Source organism: Haemaphysalis longicornis, unplaced genomic scaffold, assembly GCF_048455015.1.
Source record: "Haemaphysalis longicornis isolate Haplotype H1 unplaced genomic scaffold, Haemaphysalis longicornis Haplotype H1 scaffold_3, whole genome shotgun sequence".
NCBI classification, from domain to species: domain Eukaryota; kingdom Metazoa; phylum Arthropoda; class Arachnida; order Ixodida; family Ixodidae; genus Haemaphysalis; species Haemaphysalis longicornis.
Genome location: NW_027526335.1, coordinates 98,174,054 through 98,187,922, shown reverse-complemented (window position 1 = coordinate 98,187,922; position 13,869 = coordinate 98,174,054). Strand labels below are relative to the sequence as shown.

The window sequence follows — 13,869 nt, the reverse complement described above, 5'->3', positions numbered from 1 at the left end:
ATATCTTTCACGCAGCAACGCAACCACATTTTTTGTGTGAGAGAGGGGAAGGAGTTCCTTGATGCATTTCATCACTATTTTTGGTTCGCATATTTTTTCAAGCAGTCATGCAAATGCGTAACAAACATTTTATTCAGCAACAATATAACGTCTTGGATACAATGTATAGGGAACAACTTTCGTGGTAACAACGCTTTTAAAATATCACTCGGAGAATTCTGCAGTAGTGAAATTCACGGTCCACTGCTCCACCCTGTAGATTCCACCAAACAGGATCACAGAAGTGAACACCGCCTTCATGCACTTCAAAAACCTGTAGCAGCAAATTCTACAAATGCCCCTGTTTTAACGCTTGGACAGCTTTGCAGAAATTCGGCTCCTGTACAAAAACACGCTACAAAGACTGCAAGAAACGTATCTCAGCTGGTTAAACCGGTCAAGGGACTATACAAAGGCGGAAAAACAATTGAACAGAAAAATCAATAGCAGTCTGTGTGAATTTTTTTAAAAAGAGGAACAAAAATGTGCGTAGAAACATTACATTTTTTGACTCACATAAAAGTTACAAGTTTCCATCGACTTTTAATTGTGCATTCACTACGCAACTTGTAGCTGGAACAGAAGGCTATACACAAAATACATACAAGTTTGTATACAATGGAACACGATTCTGCAGGATCCAATACAGAAAATTTTAAATTTGCAAGAGTATTTGTGGTGATTTTTTCTGCATAACAAGGCAGGATACAAAAAAAAACTGTTCTTGTTACACAAATCTGTGGTATGTAGCTGGACATACACTGCACCTCCTAAAATTTGACAACCTCGCATATGGACCACTAATTTTTGCCTTTCACAAATATTTCAAATGCCAACAAGAAAAATCTGACATATATATGAATACTGAATTGCAGTTAGTGAGGTACAGGCCCATGAAAAAGGAAGTTAAGCAAGTGAATGCAGAAATGTGACACTTTGTTTCATGAGCTGGTTTAATTGTACCTCAGTAAGTGCACTTCAACATGTCACAGGAACCAGGCAGCCTTTTTAGTACGGATACACTGGTGCCACAATTATGTCACCAAAAATTATTGTTGCATTATGCAAAATTAATTACAATTACTTAATTAATTTTACTTCATTAGCCCTATCAAAGCAAACAATACTAAGACATAAAAGCTTGGGTTTAACAAAAACTGTGAAAGAGCTAGTGCTATATCATCATAACATGACTGCATTTTCAGGCGACATTAGTAATATCGAGGCATAGTGGAAACACTTCCGCAACAAAAATTGTACAAAGGTTGTGAACATTTTGTGTGAAGGTAAAAGTGATGTTTCATTGGGGCATGACTTAATGATAGGCGCTGGTGAAATCGGTGTTAAACTAAGACAACGTACACTGTCCCAACTTCGAGATTACAAGACATCACCAAATTTTTTTCTGAAAATGCAATATGGGCATAGACTAACACAACAATTTTGGGAGTGAACTTTAAAAATATGAAAGGAACGCTTATTCTGCATAATCTATCACAGTGACGTCACTGCATTTGGCTGAAAATGCAAACTAATAACTATGACTTCTTCTGGCAACTGAACTTTTAACTAGTAGTGCCAAGTCTATGTGATGCACTATCTCAAGCAAAAAGCACTGAAAAACGCAATCCACTACACACTTGCACTCATGCAGCAGGAGCATTTGAACTGCTTTTGCCAGCATTGGTCACAGGAGACACATGTAACACAACAGTAATTCTTCACGTGCATTCACAAACCAAGATGCAATTCTGCCTTCAAATATTTCTAAATGATTGTCAAATAAACTTATACCCTGGCTACACTAGGGTCCGAATGTCATTTCAACCAAATGTCATTTGACTCAAATGGGGGGCTTCGAATGGCATTCGCTCCACTACGATTTCGATGACATTTGAAAGCTTTAACAATCGCTCGCCGTGCTGCGAGGCACTCCTGCTGTCGAGTTCCATTTTTACGCATTAATGCAACAATCAAAATGAGCAGCAGTCTTCGGCATTAAAATGATATCAAATTAAAAATATCGTAAGCTTTGACACGTTTTTTTGCTTAATTCTGAATCGCAATCGAGGTTTTCTTGTGCTGTCTGGCCACACTGGTTTGTCGCTTGCTCGCACTAGTGCTGAGAGTACGGAATCATTACATCTCGATATCACGATTTAAGTGAACGAGAAGTAAACAAGGTCCCACCGTTAAGAATATTTTGTTTGTTGTAAGTGTGCCAGTAATGTATTTGTTTATGCTGACTTGGAACGCTGTGCGCGAGAGTGCTAGAAATGGCATTTCAGCGCCCCAAATGTCTCTCTGGTGCTCATTTGGCCCCAATGTCATTTGAGCCGGATGGCATTTCAAAACCCAGTGGAGCAGCACAACTTCGCATTTGAGTCGAATGACATTTGGTTCAAATGACATTTGGATGCTAGTGTAGCAGGGGTATTACTCAGGTAATCTATAAGACATAATGTATATGAACTGGATCTCGCATGTCTGTCTAATATACAAGAAAATCAACATATTCATTGTTTGCAGGTTATAGGCTGTCATATAATTAGACACTATTTTACACGTACTTAGGTACCTTTGGTGTGCTGGTAGCATTAAAAACACCTTGATGTGGGAGGCAATTCCTGACTTGATTAGTAAACATAACAGTCTTTCAGTCAAAACGTTTTTTAAATGTTCCTGCAAACATACAAGTCCAGCATTCATGAGCACAATATGTAGGCCAGAATGCTGTGCATACCAATGCCTAACCAGATTTATGACCCTACGACGATTATTCACTAGAATTTCCGCACTATAAAAACAATACCCTGCAATGGTGTAGCAAGATGCGTCACAGCCACCACTGTGAATAGGCGGGTACGGTGCAACGAAAATAGTTGCTCCCAAAGCTACCATATCTACAAATGACTGCACTAAGTTTTCATGCACTTCACCAAAAGAAATGAAGAGGATATTGGTCGCCTAAAGAAAGAATGGCCCACTACTCCATAGCTGCTCTGTCATTTATGAACTGCCCACTGCAAAAATCTACAGGTCATTCATGGAGCACCTGGAGTAAATGTTGACACCACCTGGCAGCTTAATGTATGCTTCTTTCGTCGATGTTGCTTTTTGAGGCTGTGAAGTATGCACAGCACATTTCCCAATTCCAGATGGCCCAGTGACAAATTTCAAACATCACCCCTTTACATGTTATGCTTTGTGCTAGACAGTACTTTAGACCAAGCCACTAAAAAGTGGAAACGAATTCAAGGCCGCTTTGAATGATTTCATTTGCTCATTGCAATCCTTTGATGCACATGCTTCGGATTATTCACTTCGGATCATTCCATCTACTAATGTGGCTTGCCGGAACCACCATCCCCTTCTCTGCATCAAATATATCCACTCACATTACCCAGCTCTTTCCAGAAAAGAACTGCCTCAAAAGTACAGCTGTGCCTTTCCTCAGCCACTATGCATGGCTGCCTTTTGTGTCCAAACCAAACTGGCTTCAGTATAAGTTTTGGGTCTGACATTTGCTTCAGTAAGACCCAAGTAGATTCCGATCCAAGACATTAGAAAAAAAAAAAAAGTAAAACCTAAGAACGTGCAGGTCAGGCACAAAACAAACCGAGTAACATCAGTCCAGCAGTGCGTGAAGCCTTTTAAATTCTGCTTTTCTGTATAATCTCAGTGATCGCAGTTATGTGCTTTAGAGCGAGCACGCATCTTCTATCAGAGATAAGTGGCCACATTACACGGTAGTGTTTAAATTGCTGCTAAACAGTTTTACCTTGCATATTCATCGCCAAAAGTCCTTACTGGTGCATTTGATGTGGTGCAACGCTTATGAATCACATTCATCTTCTCGGCAATCCCCTCCACTGTGCGTGCAATCAGAATGTACTGTCTACGAACCCTATGACTGAATTTTCACTTGGAGCCTCACTTAAGCCCAATTCTGTTATAACAACTACTTCACAAATTTCAATTTTTGCTTCTCTGGCAGTCATAAAAAACACGACACTCGTGATTACAATGTCAGTCTCTTGCATCAACTGAGACAGCAACCAATAGGCGGTGCTGGAGTTCGGCAGGCAAGACGGGATTTTCCCCGCACACCTTCTCGTCAAAATCTGAAGCTGTAAAAAGTTTACTAACACACCACGGCTCAGCCATCGTGTGTGAATGGAGTTGATTATGTGTTAATTATTCAGACAGCATAACAAAGAGGTGAGTGGGGAGGCTTGAGGGAGCAGGAGGGGAAGTGAATTCAGGTAAACACAAATCTGTCACACAACCAGACTCGATATAGGAACGACTGCCTGTAAATACTTTTTTTTGGAAGTTTCACGCAGAACTTTCCTTCCAGGAATGTTGCGCTGTGTAGGTTCTTTCCATGTTACGAATACTCGTAAACCTCCATTCACTCGTAAACCTCCATCCACTGTTTGCATTTAAGGGACCTGCATTGCCTGAGCTAATAAGAAATTTAAGGCGACATCTACTAACCTCTCAACAGTTCGGAGGAACCTTCCAAGCTTGATTTTTTCATTTTTGGTCAAAGTTATTCAAGGATTTTAAGTGCATGTACAAATTCTGGCAGAAGCAATGCATGTCAATTCTGCAGTTCCACCACATTAAATGAAATAAGCCAATTCAAGGAAATAATGAAAAAAAAATTCTTTTTTCGAAAATGCTTTTAGGGGTCTTAGTTCAAGCTAAGGTGCCGTTTGCATACATGCGGTACACAGCTGTGAATATGACAACTTCGATGGTTTAAATCAATAAATGGGGTCTAGTAGTATTGTTATTTAACCCGTACCTCCTTTTAAATTCCCACACGTCTCCATCTTTCTGTCGTTCTCTGCCACCTCGCTATTTCCACTCCCCTGTCCTTTCCCTCTAGCCCTCCTCTCCTCCACTTTTACACTGGATGTTCCGCAAAAGGCTAGAAAGTATGTGTGCATCATACCAAAGAATAAATTCTGCAGCTAAGAAGCGTTTTTTTTCTGGCATTGCTCGAAAGTAATCAAAAATATTTGTGCTTCACTTCTATGAATTGCTCTGAGGTAGTTGTTAGCTACCAGCATCACCATATCGATGATTACGTATAGTGACTTTAAGTTGCCTCATTATAGAGCATCGATTTTAGAGAACGGTGTGTGGCGGCGTAAGCCACTTCTGCGTGCCTTTAACCGCAGTGCTGGCAAATTCCAGGCAGCAAGCACCCGTTGATTCACCGCCACACCTACTTCGTCGTGCCAGAAGCTTAAATGCTAATCAGCTGATTTGTAGTTCAAAGCAGCAGCGATGGGTTGACCTTGTGCGTAGTGCCCTATAAACTGGATTATATGAGTCGAGTGGACGTACGGGTCGATTCCTTAACCTAAGGTGGAAAAAATGAAAACCAAGGCCAATACCTCTGCACGAGATGAAGGGGCACTTTTCTAGAAATCTTTCTCATTCTGGTTTATACCCTCATTCTGGTTTATACCCTCAGTCTGGTTTATACCATAGTACAATGTTGGGGAGCTTATAAAGTGCTTTGTAAAGGGTTGCATCAGAATAGCTATCATCCTCACTAGCAAAGTTTAATTTCAAGCTCCAATATACTATCAAGTGCCGTTAATACTTCACCGTTCACGTTTACGCCGACGGTGCCTTCTCAATCAAGAAGTCGTTAATAAGCGGCGCCACACGTTCGGGGTGGTTGAGGTGCACGTAGTGGTTCCCCTGGACCTCGACGTGCTTGAAGCGGGAGCAGCAGCGCTCGTAAAGCGCGAAGAACCGCTCCATGCTGCCGCGCATGATGCGTTCGTCTATCTCGGACGCCGTGATCATGATCAGGTCGCAGCGGAGGTTCTCCATGAGCGCGTACTGGAAGTCTGCGTCCAGCAGCACTGTACTGATCACCTGCAAAGGACACGGGATGCCTTCAAGCACGGCTGTGCAGAGTGTCCGTGTGGTAGCTAGCTAGGCAGGAAAAGAAAAGGAAACCTGCACTGGGGCTGACGCTGAAATGGGGCCGATCATAAAGAGATCACTGGGAATGAAGGCAATCAGATCAACATCAATGAGATAGTAAACTGGTAAAAAAACTGAGTCATGAAGTGGGAAAAGTTGGCCATACAGTGGTAACCACCTTTGTGAAGATTGCAAACTTCAAGCAGCTTAGTGAAATAGCTCCACAAAAGGTGTTTAAACATTCAAAAATGACGCCGGCAGAAAAGTGGCAGGGTGACGATAGCGAAGGCAGTGAGATTGAGATCCATGCGAGTAAAAAAGAAAGAAAGAAAGAGATCTATTGGGTAACAAACTGATCAGTGATGCTGAAGATAAAGTGCGATAAGTTGGCCATGCTTTCTGGACCCACTGCACTTCTTGTTTTAAGCCATCCACGGACAAGGGTCACCTACAACAGTGACAAGGAGTGGAACTTCAACAAGCTCGAGGGGTCTGACAAAATGTGCAACGAAAGGTTTGACTAAACGAGACCCGAGGATTGCAGCGAGCATAACATGCAAGGCAATCCACTGTACAGAGTGACGAGTGTGAAAAGAAGTCCGCGATAGCAATGTCCTCAGGCGTACAAAAAGAACCACAGTTCAAAACTCAGCATATCTTTCTTTGTACTGTTCTGTTTCCTACACGTGCTGTTTGGATGCAGGCTTCTGCACAGGAAGAGGCCTGGGATGTCGGAAGTGGACATATGGGTGTATAGACAGGCACAGCTATTGATAACGGTTGGCCTTCAGAATTCTACCACGCTTGAAATGCAAAGTAGGGATGCGCAAACACTCGTATATTTGAATACAAATCGAATAGTACCGCCATGAATAATTCAATTCGCGAATCGAATATCCACTATTTGATTTTTTTAATAGTCGAGTGGATTTTCCGAATGCGCCCGGCTCTGCGAAAGCGAGAGATTCCGGCGCACGCTAACGCACTGCTGCTACACTCTCTGCTCGGCAAGTTTCATCTTAATCGTGCTTTCGAAGAGCATGCCTTGCAGAGGTCGTAAATTTTATCCTGCCGCACTGAGCAATTTGCGATGGCGTCGGAAATATCTTTTCTTCGTGCCGTTGCCGCCGACTCTGGCTGCCATATTGAATTCTGCAACCGGATGTTTACATGTTAGAGCAGCTTCCTAGGAAGCAATCGCCACCGCTTTTGTTGTTTTGACAGCGCCTCCATCAACTTAAAATGAATAGCTGTTCTGGCCGTTTTTAGTGCAGTTGGTGTATGTTTACTGTGTTTTTTTTTTTTTAGACTACAGTCGATAACGCAGATTCGTGCACGGCGACTGTAGTGCGAGCTTTCGCTTCATGGTCCCCATGTGCTTCCAAAGAAGTGCCTCGTCGTTGTTTGTGGTTGTGCTTGTGCCGTGTTGTCGCGTCCTATTGTTCATGCCTGCAAAAAAAGCTCCCTTCGGAGTTATGAGGCGCTGTCTAGTCATTGCCTAAAATTGCAGTAAGTGCAAGTCTTTCTTTCTTTTTTCAAGTGTGTTTCGCACCCGCTCCGTATTCTTCAAGTACCGCCACATAGTGCAGGGTTCATACAGGATTCAGGGACAAGAATTCAAGGATACTCAAGGACTTTCAAGGCCCTGCCAAGGCATTTTTAAGGGTGAAGGGGAGCACGTGTACTCTAGTGTTTTCACACACTAAATGTTTGCTTCCTTGTGTCTCAAAAAGTAACCTCAAGAAAAACCTCCTTGGAATAGCTCCACCCTTTGGAAGCGGACAAGTTTACACCCGCCTACAGTAATACTGAGGGAGCTTTACAAAAGCCATGCCATCTTGAACTTTTTCGAGCTCTGCAAATGCTCTTAATATACTGTCTCGAAAAACAGTCTCGAACAGTCTGGACGACAGTCTCGGAGGAACATAACTTGATGCCCCCTGCCATTCCCATCCCCCCAAATTTCTGTGTTCATTAAGGGGGGGGGGTGATTAATGACTATACTGGCTCTGCTCACCATCAAACCGGTCAACCTAGAATATTACAGCAAAGCTTAGGAGCTAGATGCACTGTGTTCTAACATTCAGGGTCTTGCTTATCCGTGCTCATTTTTCTTTCACCGTAAAGTGTCCGCACCATTCGTTTTCGAAATGTAGTGGGGCATAGCTATGGCGGGGCCAAGCACTGGGAAGATATGTAAAATTAATAACAGGATGAGGCAATGCAGGAAGCAGTATGGAAAATTGGAAGGAAACCTATGCTAATTTCTGCCTAGTCCGATGCAGGGATTTTGTTCCGTACGAGCCAATGTGCAAAGCAGCACACCTGTGCTCCCAAGCTCACTTTAAATTGTAAAAGCTGTATAAAGCAGCACTACTGCACCCCCAAGCTGGCTTTAAATTGTAAAAACCATGTTTTGGATGGGGAGTGTGCCGGGCCACACTTGATATAAGCCACAAAAACCCGGACACCTAATCGGGTCCCTCTTTGTTGCCCAAAGAAATCAAAGGTTTTCAAGGAGAAGGACAAAATTCCAGGCTTTCAAGGCCCTTGAAAACTCAATTTTCAATTTCTAGAGTTGTTAAGGTTTTCAAGGACTTGTACGAACCCTGATAGTGGCTCAGTGACTGGACTGCTGCGAATGAGAATTGAAAAGTGTGTTCCTCGGGTTGAAAAAGATCATCATACAACTTCCGAACGTGTGAAGTAGCCTCTATTTTTGCACAAGAACCTATAAAAATCTAGGCCTGTATAAAAAAAAAATTGATATTTGATATTCGATTTGATATTCGGCTTTTTTTTTAACCGTATTCAATGTGATATTCGATTCAAAAGTTACTATTCGGTATATGCACACCCCTAATGCAAAGCCAAGAGACTCCTAGAGAGTATGAATGGAAGCACTAGCCCTCGTGTGGACGCGTTGGGTGAAAGGGCATAAAACAGGCATCTAAATCAAATTTTCTCAGCAGAACACAAACAAGCACCGTAAACAAATCAAGGTGTCTTTAACGAAATTCAGAAATGGATGTTGTGTGCTTGTGCACATATAATAAATCTGCAACAGACTGCCTCAAAAATTTTTTTATCTCGCAGTTTTCTTCTTGTTTCACAGCACTCCCCACACAAGGTCTTAGGCACGTTAGAGTTTTTATCTCGCAGTTTTCTTCTTGTTTCACAGCACTCCCCACACAAGGTCTTAGGCACGTTAGAGGGTGTGAAAAAAGTTTCTGACGACAACACTCACTCCTTAACAAGCTGTTTCTTCACTCTGTGGACGTGCCTTGAAAACGGCATTCAGGTGCAATTTTAGTGACGCATACCGTACCGCTGCCACGGGAAAGAGATTGGTTTGTTTCTTTTCTACACGGCAGATAAGAGCCCAAGTTGGCAGAAATGTTCGTCATTAGTTGAAAAACCTATTGCAACAAAATCTAAAAACGCGTCTTTATGCAGATAACCATGCATTTTTCGCTGTGTCCCCAACTCAGCAGAGCCCAGTAGTATCATGAAATAGTTCACAGTGAAACGCATCCGGAAATTATTAACACACAAACCCTCTTTTCCTGCACAATGTCAATGCTCTCCCGATAGCGTTTAATGATGCTTACATTATGTTTGCTCGAAAAGACACAGAAAGAAAAGTGATTAGTGTGATGCATCAAAATAACAAGCAATAAAGCCATAATACTAACTAAAAAACGAGCCTGAGTGTGTGGCAACATTCCAGATCAAAACTTTTGGTGGACGTTACGTGTCTAACTGTCGCGAAATTCATGTCCCTCCTTGACGGGTTTTCTTGCCGTTCGCCGAGAGGAGCCGTACCGCAAAGCGAAGGAATGTTCTCGCCGCCATTGTCGCACCCGGGTCGGCTGGCCATGTGTTTCGGGGAGAGAGTTGGGCGAGAGTGCCGCGGCCTGCAGAAGGCTGCGCCCCGGGAATTCTTGGAAGACGCGCGGCCCGGTGGACGGTGTGCGTGGTGCAGCGCGGGGTTTCCGAGGAGAATGGGCTGAGAACTGGTGGTGGCCGGACGTACGGCCGGGACGCGGCGTCGGCCTTGAGGGCTGTGCTGGGGAGGCCGAGCGACGACGGCGGTGAACTTCGGGCCCCCGAAGATTCCTCAAGGAGGCGACAGTGCGCGGCCGGAGTTCACCCAAATTGCGTCGCTGATCAGCGGCGCCCCACCACAGACGACCGACAGCCTCCGTCACCCCGGCGAGACCATCAGCCGGACCGCAGCTAAGATGTTCTCCCCTTCTCCACCTTTCCTCGGACTCTTCCTATTCATCTTCTGTGTTGTATTTCCCTATGCGGACTGCACGGGCTTCTTATCTGCCTCCTTCAGTGCACCACGCTGTATGTGTTTCTAGCGGGCCTATTGTTAGTAGTTGGGGGAAGCCCCCAACCCCGCCTATTGTATACACTCTACTGTCCCCTTCATTTACTGTCGCCTCCTCCTCGGGCTCGTAACGGCGTGTACCGTTTCTTTCATTGTGATTAATGTACTTCGTGTTGGTATCTTGGAAGCTCTGATCCCAACGGGGTGTCAACTGCATTGTCTTATTAACTCGTCAAACCTTCTGTCTGTCTGTTTTGAATTTCCTGTGAATGTGAAGTAAATGTCCGTTGTTTTGAAACTGTTTTCCCGTGCCCCGTCTCGTGCCTCACGCCAGCGGCCAATCAGGCGTGGACCTATCGCCGGTTAGCAGGTCCGAACCACATCCTATATTCGTATCCAGGGGGGAGTTGTTTGTCGCTCCTCCCGTCCGAGGCATCGGCCCCTAAATTACCTCGCTCAATTCTGTGAAACTAACCTTACAAGAAATGGATGCTTAGAGGAAGGATACAGGGGCCCTAAGGAAGAGGAGGAAGGCAGCGCACTACCCTAGGGATGAGATAAGCAAGCACGTGATAGGCAAGTTCAAGGCTGAGATTAAAAAAAATTACAGTGTAGACCTAACGTAACTGCTTATGGTGCGGGACTGGATATAATGCGGGTTTTCCTGCCACCAGTGGGCCTCCAATAGAACTCCATGTATAAGCATACTGCTTATAATGCGGTTGCCCGTATCACAATACCGTTTATAGTGCGGTTTTTTGGCAGGCGTGCTGATCGGTCGGCGCAGATTAGCAATCATTTTAGGGTCATGAGAAAGAAGAAAAAAAAGACAGAATTGGACATCCGACGCAGTGCGCACTTCCTGCACTCCTCTAACTTCGAGATAAAAAAAAGGTGCCCTTTTGTTCGCATGTTCCGTTTGCTCTCACATGATAACCACAACTGCCCTCCCTTGATGCACATTAGAAGATAGCGAGACCCTCTTCCCACTCCCCAAGCAGTAAGTTGTTTCTATTAGAACGTTGTGCAGATAAGCAGCCACCTTTTCGAACATTTCGAGATAGCAAGCTGCACTGCCGCAGGTTGCTGATAAGCAACCACCTTTGGCAATGTGAACACAGGGTTAGGTGAAAAAAAAAAAAAAAAAAAATCCACTTGCATTCTTATCACGTTGTCCCGCGGCATCCCTTCATAGACGCTAAGAAACCCCGCCGTGCTTCTTCAAAACACAAACACAAAGAAAGTTAAAACCGCACTCGCGGTTTGTAAGACTGTGCAGTAGCTTGGAAGAAGACCCTTCTGCAGTGGCTGATAGGGAGAAAAGAAGATAAAATGAACGCCTCTGTTTTGAAGAGGCCCTAGTTACAGTGATGATAAACAAATAATGATTAAAAGGTGGACTGCGATGTGCTTTCGTGCATGTTTTGTTTATAGTGTGGTACCGCCTATACTGCAGATTTTCGCGGCTACCGCCACATACGTTATAAGCGGTCTACACTGTATTTAAGGACCCGTTGGTAAATCTTTAAAAATTCACGGGAATCTCATCCCCCCTCCCTCACAAACTTACGGCTTGACGCAACTTACTCTAGCTTCAGAATTCCATAACACATCGCTTCTCACATACAACTCACACATACTTCATAACCTTGTATTCTTATACACCGTGGCAACCATGCTTAGTGCTCTAACTGTCTCAGTGGACACATTTGCTTGCTCTAGCAGTGACACTGGAAGCCTGTCGCTCCTTTTGTTGCCCAACAGTGTCGGCCTTTTGCCACCATCATTTCCATTCCTTTCGCTGTGCCTCCCACACTGGCTGCAGACTAGACCCTCTGAGACAGTGGCAGTGGTGCTTTGCGCTTCTACTTCCACAAAAATAAAACGCAAAAAAAAAAAAGGCGCGTAAACGTGCCGCCGTAGCAGATGCCTTCAGAGCACCACACAAAGAGAACACAATTCAATGGATCCCAAAGCTTCCGCATTCTCAGCCTTGTCAGCTTCAACATCAACAAAAGTTTGAACTGCAGCCAATCGTGCCAACTCATGGCCGTAGAGTTGTGAAACCGAATAAATGAGGAGAAACAAGCCACGACAATGGCGACACTGAAGAAACGTGTCCTACAGTCGTAAACGACAAGAAAGCGAAATGAGAATGAGTAGTGACCGAACTTAACGGCTAGCCATCCACAGTAGCACAGCCGCTCAAGTGTTGCGCTCCCATGCACAAGGTTGTGGGCGTTTCATTCGCAACTGCGGCAGCTGCTTTTCTGGTGACGGCAAAAACTAAAGATGCCTTCATGCAAGAGATTGTCGCGCCTGTGACAAAAAAAAAATCCCGGGTGACCTATATGAAGCCCTAGCGTTCCACTATGGCAGGCCTTATAACCAGAGTTTAGCTTCAACGCAAACAAACTCCCCTTCGAGGTGTAAACAAACTCCCCTTCGAGATGTAAAGACTGAGGAAACAGCGGAGCTCGTGGTCATAACTAGCTTTAACCTTGCTTTTCATAGGTGTGCCCCTTCCTAAGTAAGGGTAAGGTGGTTAAAAAGTGTAGCTTTCTATATGCAAACTGGGTCAAATCAAAATCCACAATCGACACTCTTTTAAGTTTATAAAATTAAACCTGCCAAGCTCGAGGCCAAGGTCCCCTTCAACTCAGTCAAAGTACTTATTCAACACGTGCGCTATGAACCCAAAGCAAATGCTGAGCTCCCCGAATGCAACGATGCTGAAATCGGATAGCTGGCGGTTTTGTAACATGAGAGGCCCAGGTTTGATTCCGACCACAGGAAGCATTTTTTTTTCTCAAGGCGAGCACCTACTTGTAAGCTCCTTGCCTCCTCGCCACTTTCCCTCACACTTATTGGCCTACCATTTTCCTCTTCTCCACTTATATGCGCAGAGTTTTGAGCGACGCCAAGAACAAACGAAACTCAAGCTTAAAGGGACACTGAAGTGAATTTGTCAAGCTCTCGTTTTTGCTTGCACTGCGTAGACTGGCTCCAATTAGCACACTTTTCATCGTTTATCCGGTTGACAAATCGGTAATTATTTTACAAAGCGCGAAAGAAGAAAAACTACCATGCGCAGTTTGTGGCGGCCGCACCAACTAAGGCTGTGACGTTGGGAGGAGGGGGCACCGTGATTGGACGATGCCCAAGGTTAGCAATCAAACAAGTTTCGGTTTCGGTTTCGGTTCTGTAAAACACAACCAATGGCGTTGTTGGATGGGCATTCTCAATATCTCAGTAATCATCGTACCGCGCTTCTGCCATGTTGTCGGCTGTAAAATGCATAAGATAAGCCTCCCAGGACGGCATGGAATCGTAGCATTCACTAGCCGAGGCCTACGCAGTGCATGAACGCCCTCCGAGTCCCCGCAGACGCTCAAATGCCATGCGCTTTTCCCCTATATTAAGTGCGATGCACTTTATAAGCGACCCTGAATCCGCCGTCCGCATTGCTCCTCCTCCTCTCCCCTAGCAACGGCGCGAGGAGCGGAGAGGAGCGTCTGTAGCAACGGCGCAGCGAC

At 44.5% G+C, this 13,869-nt stretch overlaps 1 protein-coding gene across 1 annotated transcript in view; it reads right to left on the bottom strand.

The window, feature by feature from the left end:
- Nucleotides 1–114: 114 nt before the first annotated feature.
- Nucleotides 115–13,869, bottom strand: part of LOC144174919 (serine hydrolase-like protein) — a 28,712-nt gene continuing 14,957 nt past the window's right edge. The window contains exon 4 of the mRNA XM_077703905.1: nt 115–5,943. Coding sequence (XP_077560031.1) covers nt 5,677–5,943 — 267 coding nt within the window. The 3' untranslated portion in view covers nt 115–5,676. The remainder of the gene's footprint in view (nt 5,944–13,869) is intronic.